Source organism: Notamacropus eugenii, chromosome 5 (assembly GCF_028372415.1).
Source record: "Notamacropus eugenii isolate mMacEug1 chromosome 5, mMacEug1.pri_v2, whole genome shotgun sequence".
NCBI lineage: Eukaryota > Metazoa > Chordata > Mammalia > Diprotodontia > Macropodidae > Notamacropus > Notamacropus eugenii.
The window spans coordinates 240,791,239-240,812,669 of NC_092876.1; the positions used below are offsets into that span (position 1 = coordinate 240,791,239).

General features: G+C 38.6%; 1 protein-coding gene across 5 annotated transcripts in view; it reads right to left on the minus strand.

Annotated features, from left to right (window-relative positions):
- The window catches only part of PDE11A (phosphodiesterase 11A), a 571,707-nt gene that overhangs the window by 184,521 nt on the left and 365,755 nt on the right, over positions 1-21,431 (minus strand). For all 5 annotated transcript variants that reach the window (XM_072612423.1, XM_072612422.1, XM_072612427.1 and 2 more), the window contains one exon: positions 5,958-6,008. In XM_072612423.1, coding sequence (XP_072468524.1) covers positions 5,958-6,008 — 51 coding nt within the window. The remainder of the gene's footprint in view (positions 1-5,957; positions 6,009-21,431) is intronic.

The window sequence follows — 21,431 nt, forward strand, 5'->3', positions numbered from 1 at the left end:
GTCTAAAATTTTGCCAGGAATCAAAGTCAAACTCGTTGGATTGTAGATGGCATGTTCCACTCCTGTTCCTTCCCTGAAAACTGGCATGTTTTCCCTTCTCTATTCTTCCATGATCTTGCAGATATCACTGATGACGGTGGTTCAAAAATCTCATCCATCATTTCTTTCAGTACCCGAAAATGTAATTCACTTGGGGCGGGCAACTTTAATTCATCAAATACATCAATGTGCTCCCTTCCTATCTATTTATCTTAGGCACTAACTCCCTGTTTGCCATTCTTGTTCTGTACCTTTCAGTTCAAAGTTCATTTTCCTTGGCAGAGAAAACAGAAGCAAAATAATAATTGTTTGGCCCTGTGTTCTCCCTGTCATCAGTTATCACTGACCTCTTCACCCCGAACAGCGATCTCACTGCTTCTTTTTCTCCTAACATAGCTAAGGAGAGACAGAGAGACAGAGACAGAGAGAGAGACAGAGAAAGAGACAGAGAGAGAGAGACAGAGACAGAGAGAGAGACAGAGACAGAGAGACAGAGACAGAGAGAAAGAGAGAGAGACAGACAGAGAGACAGAGACAGAGAGAGAGACAGAGACACAGAGAGACAGAGACAGAAACAGACAGAGACAGACAGAGAGACAGAGAGAAAGACACAGAGAGAGACAGACAGAGAGAAAGAGAGAGAGAGAGAGAGAGAGAGAGAGAGAGAGAGAGAGAGAGAGAGAGAGAGAGAGAGAGAGCCTACTCTTTTTGTTGTCCAAACCAAAGTTCTCCATTTACATAGACTGGGTTCAAACTTGGGAGCAAGTCCCTCAAATTATTTTATTTGATTTATACCCCTGGCTAGGGCCTCCCTGAGAAAGTGAGAAATGGACTTGTTTCTGGGTTACTATTTAAAAAAAAAAAAGAAAAAGAAAAAGGGCCTTTAGTTGCATGCAAAAATTTAGGTTAACAATAGATCAAATATAAGACAAACTTTACCTAACCCAACAAGAAATGTAAAATACAATAGATTTACACCCTGTCCCATAAATTATCTAGACAAGAAGCGTCAAACGTTGATGGATGGCAGTACTCCCAAGTATGAGAACTAGATTAAAATGTAATTGGAAAACATTTAATGAAATAGATAAAAATACAATAGAACTTAGTTAATGTTAATATATGGTTTTCTAAGTCAATCTGTGTCTCATAGGTATCCTTATGTTTGGTTTACTGGCCTCCAGTTTCTATCTGAGTTTAACACTACTTATCTTGATATTTCTCCTTCCCTTTATGTTTGTCCTGTCCTATGGCAGTGAACCAATATTATAATATAGTCCTCCAGACTTATAATATTTCCCCAGAATTGAGCTAGACATTCTATTTCTCCCACCAAAGAGAAAGTATCTGGGATTGCACTAAAGTCATGTGGTGAATTCTACCTCTCCAAGGGACTGATACAATTCTTGAAATTTATAGTACTACTATAGTGGTACTATAGTACTCCTCTTGGGAGAAGGAAGCACTTGGAGTCACCCGAGGTTCAAGTCTTTTCCCTGGACCTTCACAGTCCACATAACTCACCATACAAATGAATCAGAGTCTAGGTTTGTTCTGTCACATTATGGTTCTGTCACTGGCTATTTCTTAGCTTTAGCTTCTACTTGGCCCAGGAAGTTCTTTTCATTATTTAGGATCCCTTATTCCAAGTATAAAAGTTTTGGTCCAGGAATTTTATCCTAAGAGCTCCTCTGTCATTCTGCCCATTTGTCTCCTTGTTTCCTGATGCTTGATCCTACAATTCTCAGATTTATCTAAGAAGTTCTTGCTGCTCCACTATTACCTCTGTCTTATGTCATTTTTTGAACCCAATCTGGGTTGTGACTTACCCAGAGTCACAAAGCTAGTAAGGCTGAATTTGAACACAGGTCCTCCCAAGTCCAAGGCTGGTACTTTATCCACTATGACAACTGGCTGCCCCTCTCTCCTGTCATTGCTAGAGACTTTGGGTTCTATACTTTTTCTGGGGTCATATAATATTTCTCTGTTAGGACCACAGAACAGTCAAGGCTTCCCTCTAGGGCGTCAGAACCTATTGGTGTCAGACCACCTTCTGTCTGGTTGTCTAAGCTCTACTTCTTCCTGCCTCCCTCACTGTATGCCTGTACAGCTTTCCTTCTTTAAAGTTCAAGTCCAAAGGATGCTCTGAAACTGCCCTAGCTCACAGTAAGGCAAATCTATATCTTCTCAGTAAGACATCATAAATGCCAGAAAAAAATGCTTCTGTGTTTTAACCTTTTTAATGAGGAGTAAACCTTACCAATGGAATTCCATCTTATTAAAGAAAGATTCAGGAAACTGTTAAAAGGTTCCTCTTCATCACACCTACACAAATATTATTATTCCTATGTTAAGAACGAAGAAACGGAGGCCATGAGAGGGTGACTAGCCTGCCCAAAATCACCAAGCTATTAAGTATCTGAGCTGGCATTTTGACCCAGGTCTCCAGACACTAATTCCAACACTCCATCTGCTTTACTACACTGACTCTCATTACCATAAAACATTCTGAATATTCTCTAGTTGGCAAAGAAACCAATGTGCATTAGTGTAGGCATAAATCTTCTGCATATAGATGGTCAAAGCAAAGCATTTATTTACCGTAATTCATTAACAATACTCTGGAACTACTCTTGTAAATGTCCAGGCAGAGAATGATGCTTCTGACTCCTTAATCAATATTATTTTTAAGGTCGTATCTGTTTTGTTCTTATTGCTACAGTTACAACAGGTATCAACTAACAATTGTGAGAATATTTTATTACTTTCTAAAAAAAGTTGTTAGATTATAATTATTCACTATATCTCAATTGTATTATTATGAGATACTAGTTCTCCTTTCAGAATAAATCCTGATATAAATTAGGTAAGTTAATAATCTTAAAAAGAAATAATGCATTGCTCTAAAATTTAAATACCTCATATTTTGGAACATAATATCTAATAGTAGAAAAACCTGGCAAACCCTACAATCAAGACATATAAACCAAAGCATAAAAGATATTTGAGTAGACCAGAGAGCTCTAGACTGTGATTTCCTCAGTCTCCTGACATGTCCCACAAAATGTCGCTTATTAGTCGTTCCTCACTCTTGTTATCTTCCTTCCATCTTCTTTCTATTGTATTTTTTATTATTAATAAAATCATAACACCTCAATTTTCTGGTATGATGGGGGAGTGGGTATTCCACAGAAGAGAATGATTTTTTCACCTTGGAAAACATTGAAGCTTTCTTTTGATGTTAACCACTCTGCATACAAATCTTTTTTTTTAAATATAGTGTATTCATCCCAAAAGAGCGCATTGAATACAGTCGACATTTTCTTAAGCAATTACTTGATTAATTCTAAAAACATTAAAGCACCTATTATGTCTCAGGCATTATTCTAGGCACAAACAAAAATTAAACAGTCCTGATCCTCATGGAAGTTACATTCTATTGCAAGATACAAATACATACATACGTAAATACTACATATACATATATGCATATATATATATATATATATATATATACACACATACATACACACATATACAAAAAAAGAGAGAATTATATAAAGTAATTCAGGGGGGTCTTAGCAATTGGGTGCATGGATTGAGTATCATCTGAAGGAAAATAGTGATTCTGAGACTTAGGACCATTATTGTGAACAACATTTCTACTGGGCTATAATATAATAGTGCCCTTAGGAGGTATTTCCTAAGGTATGTGGGCAGCTAGATAGCACAGCGGATAAAGTGGGGGGCCTAGAGTCACAAAGACCTGAGTTCAAATCTGGCTTCAGTCACTTACTAGTTGTGTGTGACTGAGCAAGTCACTTAATCCTATTTGTCTCAGTTTCCTCAATTGCAAAACAAATTGGAAAAGGAAATGACAAACTACTCCAGTATCTTGGCCAGGAAAATCTCAGATGGTGGCATAAAGAGCCGGGCAGGACCAAACAATGACTGAACTGTAACGTAAAGGTATGTTTGGATGTTTACACCTAACTCTTAAAATCTTAAACCTTCTGTTCTCCTTTGGGTTTTCTGTCCCCTCTCTGCTATCAGCACATTTTTGGTTGCTGTTCTTTCGCTTGGGTAAGTGTAGGAAAGTGGTTTTGCCTCTCTCCTAGTCTGCAGGTCAGTGGCTTATGGGCAGTTATGTGCAGCGCAGAGTTCTTTTTCTCCTTACTTTTAGGACTTCAGGTATGTTTCACATGCTTACGGTTATTGGAAGTGTGACCTCTGTTTCACTCCACTAATTCCCAACCTTTTCTCTCTTCTTGCTAATCAAAAGATTATATTTATGGTTTTACCCTGCAAATTGGTCTTTCCAAGTCCTGTTTTTCTCAGTCAGTAAAATGAGTGTGATTATGATAAACATATTAAGCCCCCATTGTAACCCTCTTTTTATAGAGTAGAACTGGGTATGTGATGTCTTAGATCCATCTTAGGTGATGTTAATTTAGTTTTGTAAAAAACTGAGTTTTGTATCTTCCTACAGAATGGACCAATTAGAAAGTTACTGCCAAGTGCCAGTATGACACAAATGATCCAGTATAAGAAAAGTAGCAAGTTAAGGTTAAAAACCCCATAGCAAGAATGTCATAAGCAGAGCCTTCATTTTCACAGACTTGAGCCTTATCTATCAAGTTACAGGACATTTTATTATTACTCTCATTGTTGCAAAACTGAGGACTCGGGGGAAGGTACATCCTGTTTTCCATTTTTCACTAGTGTGGAAAACATCTTTTGACTTCTGTCTTACCCAGTTTAGGTTATTGCTGCTCTTGTCATTTTCCCAAAAATGGTGGCTCCTGCCTAAGAAATAACTGATATTTACCTAGGAGTTCCCTATATGTCTACGGGTACTATAGAAATAGTCATCAGGTTCTCCACACTTCCAAGTGCTTCAACCACTTCAGAAAACTTACTTTTGGGGAGAAGAAAGGAAAGGAAAAATATAAGCCACTTTGGCATTACTGCCTTCCTGAGAATAATGTGAGTAGTGAAGGTATCCCAAGGGAAATTACCTTTTGTCCCTCCCAAGAGCTCAGTGCTACCTCCCACATGAAGCTGTTTGCTGATCTTTACTCAGGTGCTAGTGCTTCCCCACCGCCTAAATTTCCTTCTGTGTAGTTCAGTTGTGTTTGATTCTTCGTGACTCTGTGGACCATGCTGTCCATGGGATTTTCCTGGCAAAGATACTGGACTGGTTTGCCATTTCTTTCTTCAGTGGAAGGCAAACAGGGTTAAGTGACTTGCCCAGGGTGACACAGCTACTAAGTGTCTGAGGCTAGATTTGAACTCAGGTCCTCCTGACTCCAGGCCTAGCACTTTATCCAGTCACCTAGCTGCTTCCTAAATTTCCTTCAAGCTACTTTCTATATACTTTGTTCCTACTTATGTATATGTGTGTGTGTACATGTATGAAAATACATGTGTATATAAATGTAAATATATGCATGCAACTATAAATATAGACATAGGTACATGTAAACATGAACATATATGTACACATTTTCTGTATATCTCTATAATCTACATCTTTGTTTTTATCAATTGCTTCTACAGTCTCTAGGTCAGACACTGTTTAGTTTTTGTTGTTGTCTCCCCAGTACAGTTCCTGACACTTCAAAATTCTTGTTAACTGACTCGCTTCCCCTTGCCAAGGGGAACAGGCTAGAGTTGAATCACATACAAAATCTATTTTGATGGTTACTGTATTTTGTGCATACATTTCTTCCAATTACAGGTTTGTCTTCCCTTCCTCCCTCTTTCCCTCAAAGTCCTCTTCAACATTGAATATCTAAGGTTAATACCAGAGAGATGTATCACCACAAAGAAAGGGTTAAGTATGGGAGCAAGTGGGGAAGGAAACACAGATTGGATATATGTAAGTTTCAAGTTTCAATTACCTACAAATTTCTTACCTTAAATTTGTCAACTTCAGCTTTTGAACATGTTGCATGGTAAGACAGCACCTGAACCAGGAAAAAGGGAAGACCTTTAGTAACTAGAAATGGTAACATTTCATGAAATTCACTGACTTAAAAAACGGATTTGGTTCATATTTATCACCCTAAGGCAACAATGAGTTACAATATACAAATATACAACAATAAATTTCTAGTTGCCAACTATGCAAAATATTACCATCTATACAGTTACAATGGGACTCTTTCATAACACCAGACGGGATTAGTAGATACCTTAAAAGCTAAATGTGATATATCAAATTTTTCTTCCCTGAATGTCATTTTTATATGAGGCAGAGGGAGACAGGAAGAAGACATGGCTTACATATGGCAAATGTAAATCTATTTAATAACCTGTGTTCTTCCATATTAAAACTTGATAGAGTAATCTGCCATTATAGAGAGCCAGGTAGTAAATGGCCTTAAAAGGCAATTTTATGAAGAGTTTTTATTTATCCTAGAGGCAATAGGGAGCCATTGCAATTTATTGAGTAAGGTAGCCTGATCTATACTTTAAGAAAATCTTTTCAGAAGCTTCATGGTGAATATATTAATATGAATAAGAAGAGAAGAGGCAGGGAGACCAACTGGATAGCAACTGCAAAATTAGTGAGAAACCTAGGTGAGAGGTGATGAAAAGAATACGGTAGTGGCTGTTGTTAATGGATAGGAGAGGGTTATGGTAGAGGTGTTGTGGGGACAAACGTAGCAGGATTTAGCAACTAATTGGATCATGTAGGATATCCCTTGATGAAGCGTTGCTAGGAGCCAGGCCAGGCATCTTTGTAGAGAGGGCATCACTTTCTGGTGCTGTCTCACAGCCAGACTCTTGAGGTGACTGGTGTGCTAGCACCTTGTGCCTTCTATCTCCTGTCCCCCTGAAGGAAAGGTTGCTTAGGGGCTGGACCAGGAGTTTTCTACTTGCCTCAAAGTAAACACTTCCATTTGTGCCAGCACAAGACAAATTCTACCTTGTGTTACTAGCCTAATCTCCCAATTGGGATGTGCAGAACCTTTGCTGCAAAGAAGGGCAACCCTTTTGATTTCAAGCCTCCTATATCATGATTCACCTATCCATTGAGGTTAAAAGCATGGTGCGTACTATTCAATGAGTATTCATGTACCTGGTCATAATCTTCACATCTCAGGGACTGAACTCCTGTAGATTATCATCTAAATTTCAGTCCAGCACCTCCTGCCATTCAAATCCTCACTTTCATCTCCCTCAACCTCCTCATCCCAAAGTTTCAACCTAACTCCACCCAGACCTTCCACGGTTCCCTCAAAAAACTTCCCTTCATCTTAAATATTTTCTTCTCCCACTCCTTCCCTCTACTAGTTCTTGCTGAAATCCGGCTTCCCCTTGATGACATACCCTTCCTGGCCACCCTACCCAGTATTGGCTGTACATTTACTCATTCTTCTTGGTCACTGGTTGGGTTGGGAGAATAGGATTCTCCTTGTTCCCCATTGCTTCTTCTGATTTCTCTCCCTTCTTCCATGCCTTAGTATACCCCCTTCTTTTGAGGACCATGCTATTTATATCTACCACCCCAATCAAAATCTTGATAGAAATCACTCTTCTTCCTTCCCGAGTTTGATATCTGGCTCACAATTTTTATTTCCTTCCTAACTTCTGCCCTCACACTAGAGGACTTTCACATACGTATTGATTCTCTCTCTAATACTCTAGCCACTCAGTTTCACAGTCTACTCACCTCTCTTGAGCTACTCCCTCTCCACCTCAGCCATACACAAAAATGTTCATACTTTTGATCACAAATATATCACCTCCATGCTCAAGAATTCTGACATCCCCTTATCTGACCATCATCTATTGGCTTTTCAATTTTCCCTCTGCCTTTCTTTCTTTTTTTTTTTTTTTTATAAAACTCTATTCTTCATCTGCACCATGACCTCCTGGCCCTTGACCCCTCAATTCTCTCCCAAGCCATCTTCCTTGCATTAGCCATTCTTTCCTCTTCTCCCTTTCTTGAACCCCTTGGTGAACCAATTCAGTTCTATACTGTCCTTCTTGATTGAAACCCCAGCTCCTGACATCATCAGTTACACCCAGCTAAGCCTCAGATTTGGATCACTTCCATCATTCACCTCCTTTGCTCCCACATACATGCTGAGAAGATCATGAAACTGTTTTGACTGGGTCCACTGTAAATTTATATTATCCAGCCTCAACTGGGACCTAGCTATTCCTAGGCAATCCTTCTATATCTCCCTTACCAACTCACTACCCCACTACCTACAGTGGATCTTCCAAAGCTTTTTCATCTCCACTTTCTCGTCTGAGAAATTTGCTTCGTACTTTACAGAAAAACTAAGACTGTTGTGAATTCCCTCTTTTCTCCCTTTCCTTATCTCCTATCACTTGGTACCCTCTGCCACCTTCTCCTCCTTCACCCCTATTTCACGTGAAGTGGCTTTACTCCTTACCAAGGCCAACCCTTCTACTTGTTCAAGTGATCTCATTCCATTCCATCTCCTCTAACATATTTTCACGTATTTTCAATCTCTCCCTCTCTCCTGGCTCATTTCCTACTCCCTACAAACACTTTCATTTCTACCCCATCCTGAAAAAAATACCTATTGTTCTTTTATTTCTTCTGACGTTTGTGACTAAACTCCTCTAAAAGGCCCTTTACAATAGGTGCCTCTACTTTGTCTTCTCTCACTCTCTTGTTAACCCCTTACAATTTAGCTTCCAACCTTATTCCACAAAACTGCTCTCTCCAAAGTTACTAATGATCTCTTAGTTGCCAACTCCAGTGGCCTCTATTCAGTCCTTATTTTACTTGACTTTTCTTTAGACTTCTACATTGTTGACCACTCTTTCCTCTTTGACATTCTATTTTCTCTAGGTTTTTGGAACACCACTCTCTCATGGTTCTTCTCCTACCTATACAACCACTCCTTTCCTTTGCTGGACCATCTTCCGGATCATGACTTCTAACATAGGTGGCCCTCAGGGCTCTGTCCTGGGCCCTCTTCTCATTTCCCTTTGTACCATTTCACTTGGTGATCTCATCAGCTCCCATGGATTTAATTATCATCATCTGAGAATGATGATTCTCAAGTATACCTACCCTACCCCAAATTCTTTGATGATCTCCAATCTCATTTCTCTAACTGCCTTCTAGGTATCTTGAACTGGATGTCCAGGAGACATCTTAAACTCTGTATGTCCAAAATGGAACTCAATGTCTTTTCCCCCAAACCCTCCTCTCTCTTAACTTCCCCTTTACTGGAGAGGGCAACACCATCCTTCTATCCCCCAGGTTCACAACCTAGGCATCATCTTGGATCCCTCACTATCTTTCATCCCCTCATAGCCAAACTGTTGCTGAGTCCTCTCAATTTCATCTTTGCATCACCTCTCCTATATATTCTTTTTTCTCTTCCAACACTGACATAACTCTAATGGAGTCTATATCACCTTGTACCTTGATTTTTTTTACTGTTTTTAAAAAGTAAATTTTATTGTTTTTACATCACCCAAATTTTTTTTTATTCTTTTATTCCTCACTGCTCCTCACATTCTGAAAGACAACCCTTTTATAAGATTTTTTTATTTTTATGGATTTTTGAATATTTTATTTTCCCCAATTATTTGCAAAAAATAACAATTACATTACTTTTTAAAAATTTGGAGTCTCAAATTCTCTCCTGTCATTCCTTTCTCTCTGAGATGGCAAGCAATTTAATGTTACACATGTACAATCATGCAAGGCATATTTCCATTAACCATATTGTGAAAGAAAACACAGATCAAAAAATTCCACAAAAATAAAGTGAAAAATAAAATACTTCAATCTATATTCAGACTCTATTAGTTCTTTCTTTGGAGGTAGATAGCATTTATCATCATAAGTCCTTTGGAATTGTCTTGTATCATTGTATTGTTGAGAATAGCTAAGTAATTCACAGTTGTTTGTTGTACAATATTGCTGTTACTGTGTGCAATGTTCTCCTGGTTTTACTCACTTCATTTTGCATCAGTTCATGTAAGTCATTCCAGGTTTTTCAGAAGTTATCCTGCTCATCATTTCTTACAGCACAGTTGTATTCCATTATAATCATATATCACAACAGACACTCCCCAATTGATGAACAACTCCTCAGTTTCTAATTCTTTTCCACCACAAAAGTTACTATAAATATCATACCTTGATTATTGCAATAAGCCGCTGATGGATCTGCCTGTCACAAGTCTCTCTCTACTCCAATTCATCCTTTATTCAGTTGCCAAAGTGATTTTTGTAAAGCACAGCTCTGATCCTGTCACCTCCCTACTCAATAAACTCCTTCCTATTATCTCTATAATCAAATACAAATGCTCTGTTTGGCATTAAATGCCTGTAATAATCTATCCCCTTTCTACCTTTCCAAACTTCTTAACACTTTTCTCCCATCCATGTACTCTTCAATCTAGTGACACTGACCTGACCATTCCACAAATAAGACACTTTATCTCTCAACTCTGGGCATTTTCTCTAGCTGTCCCCCATTCCTAGAAAAAGCTTTCTTTCATCTCTGTTCTGATTACTGACCTCTCCAACTTCCTTTAGGTTCCAACTACAATCCCACCTTCTACAGGAACCCTTCCCCAACCCCTCTTAATTTCAGTGTCTTCCCTCTGTTAATTATCTCCAATTTATCTTTCACATAGTTTGCTTTGCATACATTTGTTTGTAAATTGTTCTTCCCATTAGATTGTAAGCTCTTTGAGAACAGGGACTGTCTTTTGACTCTTTTTGTATCCCCAGTGCCTTAACATTAATAAATGTTGATTGATTGATAATTGATAATATGCAGCTGGGAGATTAGAAGAATGGTAGTACTCTCAATAGAAATAGGAAATTTTGGCAGATGGATGAGTATAAGAGTAAAATATAATTAGTTTTTTTGGGGAAATGTTGAGTTTGGGATGCCACAGGGACAGCACATTTGGAAGTGTCCAATAGAAAGAGAATGGAGTTCAGTATAGATACTGTCTGGACATATAAATTTAGAAGTAACCAGCATAGAGAGGATGATTAAACCTAGCAGAGCTGATGAGTATACTAAGAGTAAGAAGGTACAAAAAGAAGAGAAGAGGGTTCATGACAGTCTTAGGGTTATACCAACAGTTAGGGGGAATGACAGAGAAAATAAGCCAGTAAAGGAGCTTGGGAAATATTGGTCAGATACGTAGATGTAGAACCAGGAGAAAGTAGTGTCATGAAAACCCAGAAAAGAAAGAGTATCCAGCAGAAGAAGTTGGTTAACGCCAAATATAGCAGGTGCTTTAGAAGGATGAGGACTTAGGAAAAACCACCAGAATTGGGAATTAAGCCATCACTGGTAACTTTGGAGAGAATAATTTTGGTTGAATGATGAGATCAAAAGCCAGCCTGTAAAGGGTTGCAGAATAAATATGGGGAAAGGAAGTGGAGACAAGTTTATTTTCCATGAGTTTTGTTCAGAAAAGAGGGAAAGATATAAGATAATAATATGGTAGGGTCAATCTAGTGAAGGATCTTTAAGGATGGGGGAGACTTGAATGAGTTTGAAGGCAACAGGGCAGGAACCAGTAAGTAGGGAGAGGTCGATGATTAGTAGAGGCCAGGGAGGATGATTGAAGAGGCAACTTATTGGAGAAGAAAGGAGGGAATGGGATTGAAGGTACATATGAAGAGGTTAGTCTTTGCCAAAAAACAAAGGTTACCTTATTGTAGATGAAACAAAAGAGAGTGGGAGATGGTGTCAAGGGATTTTGAGATCATTGCAAGTGACCTTAATTTTCTTTCTTTTTTTGTTTTTGTTTATTTAGGGAAGAGAGACTAGATCTTTGATATTATTGGTATAAATTCTTCCTATGCAGCAATGTGGTGCAATCGACAGTGTGCTGGGCCTGGATCTTCTTGAATTCAGATCTGGTCATAGACACTTACTGTGTGACCCTAGGCAAGTCACTTAACCCTGTTTGCCTTGGTTTTCTCATCTGTAAAATGAGCTGGAGAAGGATCTCCAGTATCTTTGCCAAGAAAACCCCAAATGGGGTCACAGAGAGTCAGACACAACTGGTAGTCTCACTACTGAGACTTCCTGGATGGAGAAACTCCTCCTGTGCCACTTTTCATCTTACAGAATTGACTAACATGCTGTGAAGTTAAGTGATTTATTTGCCTCAGGTTACACAGCCAGTGTGAATTAGAATTAGACTTGAACCCAGACCTTTATGGCTAGATAGAGAGCTGTTTGTGTTTGTTCTTTGTTGCCAAAGAAGACCACACCATCAAAGAAATAATGACATGACTTGTACTTGACTGTTTTGAGTGAGGGAGGGCTGTGCAGATCACCAACCTCACTTCTCCTTCAGAGACATCTGAATTCAGTGACCAGGTATTCATCAGGATGACTGGAGATGATCCAGGATGAGGCAATTGGGGTTAAGTGACTTGCCCAAGGTCCCATAGCTGGTGAATGCCAAGTGTCTGAGGTAAGATTTAAACTCAGGTCCTCCTGACTCCTGCACTGGTGCTCTATCCAGTGCACCACCTACCTGCCCTCAGATAGAGAGTGAGCCACCTCTCTATCCACTTATCACCATGTCATGCTACCTCTCCCTCCACTTTTTCTCAGTAGAGTAAAAACTGAAAGGGTGGGGTTGGGGAAGATAAGGAAGACCTGCGCAGAGAAGAATTGCCTGCATTTACCAAGCTAATAGATAAGATTCATACTTAGGTTTCCTATGTCTTCAAGTTCAGTTCCCTTTTCTCTATGCTATGCTACCTTTACAAGATTCTAGTGCTCCAATTCTATGATTTTTCACTCAATTCTTTTTTAGATAACATCCATACCTTCCAAATTGTGTGTTGTTGCTAATGGCTAAATGCTAGCAAATGTCCACAACAGGGAAAAATGGGAGGAAAAGCTTGGCTTGTGTTTCTGCATCTGGTTGAGAGCATAGATTTCCATCAGGAAGGTAACTTCATCAGACAGACAATACAATTCTCCCATTTTATGGATGAAGAAACTGGGACTATTATTCTTTATCAGGTCTAGTTCTTTAAGTAAAAAAAGTTAAAAATTCTGTATTCACTTAATTTCAAATTGGGAAGTTGAGCTTGTCAAATATTTTCATGTGATAAAATATCTGAGCGTGCAAAAAGCATTAAACAAACTAATGATTTTGAGAACAGGAGCAGTCACAAGAGCTAATTAATATACCATTTTTCTCAACTATAAATGTTGTTATGTTAGAGAAATTTAGCTATATCACATATATGAGACAATTTTTTGAACCATTGTCTGAAACAACTGTATTGACCCTAAATTCTAGTATTTAAACTAGAATCATGGAAATCTTGACAAGCATGAAATTTTACAAGTTTTTTTTTTTGATGCCAAGATACAGTTAATCTAGGTCTCTGTATGAAGAAAGATTTAAGATGAAAAGTCCAAATGGTTTTATGTATTTCTTCTAGGACTTGAAATTTTCTTTAGTGTTTCGAAAATAAATCATGATTTGCAAAACTTAGAATTTCAATGAGCAACTAGGTGGTGCAGTTGATAGAGCACTGGGTCTGGAGTCAGGAAGACCTGAGTTCAAATCCAGCCTCAGACACTTAACTAGCTGTGTGACATTGGGCAAGTTACTTAGCTGTTTTTGCCTCAGTTTCCTCATTTGTAAAATGAACTAGAGAAGGAAATGGCAAACCACTTGAGTATTTTTGCCAAGAAAACCCCAAAAAGGGGTCACAAAGAGTTGGGTAGAACTAAAAAAATGACTAAACACCAATTTCAATTAAGTTTGGGTTTGAACTGCCTTCTAGGAAAACAAAAATAAGAAAATGATGCAGAGGAAAGAAAACTGGATTTAGTTGTAGGTTTTGCATTCAAATCTCATCTTTGTCCTTACTACTTGTTTCTCTCTGGGTAGTTCGATTAACCTTTCTAGGCTTCAGTTTCCTCATTTGTAAAATGCAATCTTTAGTATGCCTTCCATCATTAAATTCAGGATTCTGTAATCTCATAACACAAATATAAAACCTATGAGATCACAAAGAAATGTGTATATGTGCATCTAGGGAGGGATGGTGTTGGGGAGGGAAGAGGATGGACTGGATAGTGATAATTAAATAGGGTAATTGAACTTTATCTCAGAGGAAGCTGACTAAGCCTGTGAGACAACCATCAGGACAAGCTTTGGTCCCCCTTCACGTGGAGCTCAACAACTGGGCCACATTTTCCCCTTGGCTGTTCATGTGGAGTTTTTCCCTGCAATCAATAGGAATTGTATCTGAGTAGCTTTGAATGTTGATTCATTAGGCTTTGGAATGGTCATTCATTCCTGAAATGAGAAATGGACTATTACAGTAACTGGGTGAGCAGAGCATGATCTAAAGTACTACTCAATGGTAAAGGAGAAAGCCAAAACTTGCTGAGAGCCCCAGACAGGCTGTCTCAATAGTGAAAGGGCAACATTAGTAGTTATTGATAGGTTTACGACTGTGGCTGCCAGGCCAAGCTCTTGAGAACTAAATTGACATCAGATTTAAATTAAGCTGATGTGAAAGAAAATTCTAAAAAATTGATATTGACAAGCCCCAAGGAAATAAAGCAAGTTTCTTCTATAAGCATCTAACCTACACCGGAGAAAGAAAAGAAGTGATGAACCACAGAGAAGTGAAAGGACAATTCATTTGGAATGACCTGCCAGCAGTGTCATCTAAAGGCATCAAGCACCAGTGTCTGGAGATCAGTAACAAGAAGATAACAGGTTTCAGAAGCATTGGAACTGAACGAATGCACAGAAAGTGAGAAATCATCAGCTTCTACTGTCAAATATTTAAGAAATCACTTTCTGTCTAGATAGAACGAAATGTTCAAAAAGGGGCTTTCAGAGAACTCTTTCCACTGAGTGATGTGTTAGGATGATTTTCAGGATACATACATCATAACAGATTTCTACCTATTTGAAAAAAGATTTGGAGGTTTTGAATTTAAAGCAGACTGAAAGATCCCTGGTGACCTGGATAACATAGGGTATAAATCAACTTAAATCTGAACGATTTAAAGGGTCATGGCTTTGAGGAATGTCTTGACTATTGCTACATGGAAACAAAAGGGTCATTCTACTTAATGGGCTTTTAACTATTCCATCTAGAGATCCAATTTGGAAGCTAAGAAATGGCATTTGGGGTGATACCACCAACCCAGGCCTATGAATCTCAGGAAGAGTGGTAATGAAAGATGTTTTGAGGGAATTATGATTCTCCTCTTTGGCATAGGATCATGGGATTTAGAGATGGAAGGGCCTACTTAGATATCAGTTAATCCAACACCTTCATTATATAGATGGGGAAACTGAGTCCTGAAAAGGTGAAATGCCCTGCCCAAGACCACACAAGCATTACAGTAGCTACATCAAACAAGATAGGACTTCCCACTATACTGTGAAGTGTCTAGGCAACATTGGAAATACAGATGCCATTTTAGGTTCAGGTTCAGTTTGATACAGGAGATGTGGACTTTGTGTCTGTAATAGGTCAGTGAATTGGTCAGTCATCCTTTGACATTCCCCTGTGACCATCAAGAGTTGTTTTCTGCATAGGCAACAAATGATACTGATATACTTAACTGCTTGAGAGGAGGAAAGTCTGAAACTCTCAAAAACCATTGCCTGATGGAGTTCTAGTGTTTTAATTCAAGGCAGTGCAACACTCAGGCGCCTTTATTTGATCTGTCCTACTCCTCTAGGATCAGATATAAAATCCTGTGTTTAGCGTTCAAAGCCCTTCACAACCTGATCCTCTCCCCATACTCTGTGCTCCAACAATAACTCATCTCTTAACTTCAGGTATTCATGCCTGGGATATTTTTCTTCCTCAGCTCCACCTATTAGCTTCCATGAAGTCCGAGCAAAAGCTCAGCTTCTCCGAGAACCTTCCCTCTATTGATTATCTCCAATTTATCCTGTATATATCCAGTTTGAGATGCAAATAGGAATTATGTTGGGGGTGGCAGTGGGGAGTTGTCTTTGATGTATTCAGGGACTGCTGCATGCTCTGGGTCCAGGGTTTCTGGAAAATACAGCAACTCAAAAAGACAAATTCAGGGGACCTCTTGACATTATCCATAGAAGTTTAAAAATTCCATACTCGTTTCTCCCTCTCAAGAAATTTCTTGGCTACCTTTTGTTCTATCAATTAGTGGTAATTCAGGAAAAGCAAATTAACCCAATATTAGCCTAAGCAAATATAATTGAAGGCTAATCAATTCCCCTCCTAAAATTTCATAATTTTTTGACGCAAAAAACCAAAATGCCATCTTTTTTGCTTTCCTGCTATTTTAGGTCATTCGTTTCTCAGAGAGTTAACTATAGAAATGAATTGTAAATAGTTTCCTCAGGAGCCTAGCATTATCTGAGAATGTACTATGTGAATATTCCAGATAACTTGAATCTTAAGGAAAAAATTGCTATATTTAACTTTTTTATAAACCTTATTTTGACTGAAATATTTTGAAATCCCATCCAATATCTGAGTGCAAGGCACTGCTCTAGGTGTGACAGCTAGGGGATGCAGTGAATTGAGTGGCAGGCATGGAGTCAGGAAGGCTCAGCTTTCTGAATTCAAATCTGGCCTCAGACACTTACTAGCTGTGTGACCCTGGATAAGTCACTTAATCCTGTTGGCCTCAGTTTTCTCATCTGTAAAATGAACTGGAGAAGGAAATAGCAAAATACTCCAGCATCTCTGCAAAGAAAACCCCAAATGGGGTCACTAAGGGTCAGACACAATTGAAAAATGACTCAACAACAACACTGCGCTAGGTATTGTAAATGTACAGCGCTTTGTCTTCTCAAGTAGTAGATACCACATCACTATTTTTCTCTCTCTCAAGATTCAGGATAATTACCATGAACATCAATTATTGGATTAAGTTGTGCTTTTTTGAAAAATGGCCTAGGGAGTTACTGACGGCTGCATTCCATTGCATTAAATGACCCTAGGCTATTGTGTTTTTAAAGAACAATAATGTTCCTATTTCAGATTTAATTTTTTTCTGTCTCCTTCACAGTCAGGCTGTGAGTGATCAATTTTTGCTGTTGTCACCATGCTTGGCTTGAATATCTGGTTCCTTTTCCTTAATCTCCCTTAATTCCCTCTCTTTTCTCTTCTTTTTACTAATTTGCTTTAAAAAAAATCTGCTGTGAGATGAAAAATTAGATAACAATTTTAGATAAAATTATGCATAAAATAAGAATCAATAGGTGCTAAGAGAGGGCCTGAGGAACTCTCTTAAGAGGCAATAAACTTTAATGTTAGAAAGTTGGGGCATCTGTTGTAACTGTCTGGGAACCTTTTTTTTTCCTTTTCTTCTCGGTGCTTGACTTTGTTTTGGATAATTGAAATTGCCAAATAAGGGTCTTCTAGACGTCTACTACACTCAGAAAACTGCCTTTAAATAAGGCTATAGGAGATAAAAGGAGTACTAGACTTTAAATCAGGAGAAACCTGGGTTCAAATCCAGCCTTTCATACTACTAGCTCTATGAGCTTGTATATGTCACTTGGTGTAGGTGGCCTCTTAGATTCCTTCCAGTTCTAAATCTATGATCCCATTATTTTTCATGCACATAGTAGGTACTAAAGCAATGTTAGTAGGTTTTCTGAAGTCCACAGAATATCAGTTCTATATGAAATATTAGATATTATTGGCTTATCTCTATTGCATAGATTCTCCCAAACTATTCAGTTTATTATTTTATTTATTTGGGTAATAATGGACATAACCCAAGTCATTTTAGCTTTTAAAAAAGGTAATATATGATGTGGGATATTACCAATAGGTTGTTCTTTTTTAACTATTTTTGGGAGAAGAGAGGAAAGGTAGGTGATAGTGGGAAGCTATAGCCCCAAATGACTGCAGTGTGAAAAACTGAAGGCATCAATGAAACGCTGTAAAAACAAAAACTGCATGCGTCTAGAATTCTGCCAATTTTCAGCTATAGTAATCTTTCATAAAGGAGTCCTTCTATTAGCTCTCAATTTTAAAAGGCCCCCAATATTCAAATGTCAGTGTAATTCATTTATGATCCTGCAGATGTATGAGTTCTGGGTAATGCATAACTATATTAGAAAAAAAAAATTCAACTCTTACAGTTAAATTGCTATCCATGCCCACCTTTGCTCCCTGTCACTTCTGTTAATGATTTGCAGTGAGGATGATTTTCTCCAACAAATTGGTTATCCAATTTATTAACACATCATCAGTGCTTTTCTAATGAATCCTTTGCTTTCTTGAATTTCTAGTTTGTAAGTACTGAACAGAGACTATGAGGCATTCTTTTAGGTCTGTGGAACAACTGAACCTACTGATTACTCCTTTCAAAATGCCATCAATTCTTCAAATTTGTGCTTCATGTATTAAAACCAATTGTCTGCACACAAATACTAGTTTTAGTGGTTATTCAGTAGTTTGTATTATTGACTATTTGTATTCAATCTTAATCTCATTTCACATCTCCCATCTTTGTATTTTTCCCCATTGTCTATAATTAGCAAGGTAACCCTATGATGCCTTGGGGACACTTGGTGCTTGTGAGCATCTGAGGGCTCTCTAAGAACAAGGGACAGGTGATGGGCCTCAATATGATTTTCCAAGATGTGTCTGAGTCCAACATGGGGCTGTAAGTCTTGACCACAGCATAACCCCATTAACAAAATATTCAGTGATAGACACCTATCCCTACTAGTCAAAGCCTGTTTGGAATGCCTCTTTTGGAAGTGCATTTAGAGTACTTCTGACATTTGCAAAGGAAGATTCCCCCCAAATTTACTGGGCACATTAGTCTCTCTCTCTCTCTCTCTCTCTCTCTCTCTCTCTCTCTCTCTCTCTCTCTGTCTCTGTCTGTCTCTCCCTCTGTCTCTCTCTCTGTGTCTCTGTCTCTGTCTCTCTTTTGCAGCAGGCACTAAGCCCAATGCCAAAATGAGAAGTCAATTTTGTTTTTATTTGTCTCTCCTATCTCTGATACAAAATTCAGCCCATTTCAGTTCACCTCCCTCAGAGGCCTGGATTGTTGTGAGGAAATTACTTTGAACACCATGAGGTCCTAAATAAATACATTGTTTTTATTACTACTAATAAAGAGATTACCTAATTCAACAAGTATTTATTGAGTTCTTATCAGTTCACTTAACAGTGTGAACAGTGAAGTTTTAAAAATTATACTGGAGTTTGGTTGATTTATTTTGAAAAATTATTTGGGCAATTGACTCCTCAAAGCTGTTGCCATTTCTTGTCCCAACACTGATCTTTTCAGCTGAATTATCTAACAATGCAGTTAGTAATCACCCCAGGACAGTTCATTGGGCTACAAGGGCTAGAAGTAATTTCCTTTAGTCCAGGTCTAAATGGCTCCATTAGCTAACTTTTCAGGTATGTGAGTCACATGAGGAGGCCAGATGATTTGTCTGGGTTATTTCTGAAGGCCACCCGTTAGCCAAAGTTAATGCCAGCTAAGTGAGTGATTGGGCTTTTCACTCAAAGACGTTCCCAAAGCCTCTTTACACAGAAACCTAAAATATACTCCACAGGGAACCAATTACTACAGAACAGGTTCAGGAAAATAATTCTTTTTTCTTTTTTCAATCCTATTTCTTTCAAAAAGAGAGATAACATCACCCAAAGCATCTTCAGAGAAGAATTAAGGTATGTGAACAGTTCCTGTCTCCAGCTGTCTGCTGCTTTTGGCTTATAATTTGCAGCCTCTGTCTTGAGTCCTCACTAATGAACCCACAGGGAATTCGGCTTTAATAGGAGATATTTACTATTTTCAGTATCAGTGAATCATACCGAAACAGTAACTTTGTTGGGAGTGGGGTTGGGGAAGAGGAATGATGGAGCTTAATTCTTTCTTGGCAACCATGATGTTCAGAGTGGGGAGAAGAGCCTCTTGCCACCTCTCTCTGCTATCTGCAGGTCAGCCAGGTTGGCGTCTTGATTCATTGGCAAGTATCTCATTGGCAGGTACACTCAGGCTGCGCAGTAGCAGGAAATTGCTTCTGTTACTCTTCTTTGACGGGGGAAACTAAGCGCTCTCAGGAGTAAGTGGTGGTGGCTGCTATGTGGTCAGGCAGATAGTTCCCCATTTCCATCTTTCAACAGTTTGACAAAACAAATTTGCAAATTTTATGGTCATGAATGTTGATGAGTATGCACATGTGTAGTCATTTAACATACATTATTAAAAATAAGTGGCGCCTGGGCTTGAAGACAGGAAGAATCTTCTTTTTGAGTTCAGATCTGTCCTCAGACACTTACAAGTTGTGTGATTCTGGGCAAGACACTTCACCCTGTTTGCCTCAGTTTCCTCATCTGTAAAATGAGTAGGAAATGGCAGACCATTCTATCTTTGCCAAGAAAAGCCCAAATGAGGTCATGAATAGTTGGATACTAGAAAAAAACAACTGCACAGCTGCACAACATTGACAGTACACTATATACAAGGTGCCCTGCAAGATGCTATACAGACTCCAAAAATGAGAATAGGACTTGGTCCTTGCCCTCAGCGAGTTTATAACTGAACAGATTATCTAGGAGCAAAAATGTATGCCCATATAAATACAATGCAAGATAGAATTGCAGAAATACCGCTGATATTAATATGTCTGTTTTCTATGCATTATCTTACCAGGCAGACTAAACTGTTTGCTGAAAGGAGACAATCAGGAGCCTGTAATGAGCCAAAGTCTTGCTTGCTTCCAGACTCCTTTGCACGTGGTCACTAGCTGACCTTGCTGAATTGGTCCAAACCAGTCTTGAGGTCAACCATTCCTACAAAATATCCTGCTTCTATGTCCACCTGTTCCCAAGAAAGATTGTCCATTCTTTTGCCCAACCCCTCCTTGAACCTTCTTTTTGTGGTTTTCTCACATAAATCTCCCCTACTTCTCTTGGGCTATGGGTTCCTTTGTATAGTTCTGAGGGCCTTAGCACGAGTGGCTGATTTTCCTCTTAATAAAACTTTTCTTTCAACCTAATTTGGACTCCTCTGCATTTTAGAAGATGAGCTTCACCTTTTGTTGAAAGAACAAGTAAGAACATATATAATGCCATTGGACATTTTAAAACATGATATAAATGTAGGCTATCATTATCATCATTATAATATGAATGCCACAGAAGAATGGACAATGGAGTGCTTATGGGAGGTCAGAAAATAAGACGATCATTTCTAACAGGGGTGGGCAGGGAAGGCAGGGGTAGCATTTGAACTGGACTTGGAAGGATGGTTAGGCACAGATAGGTGAGGTAGGGAAGCACTCTTAGAAGAAGATAAAATTGTGTGAGCAATCATGAAGGTACACATACACAGAAGGTAGTTTATACATAAAGGAGCTGTCAAAAATAAGGCTGGGAAGGC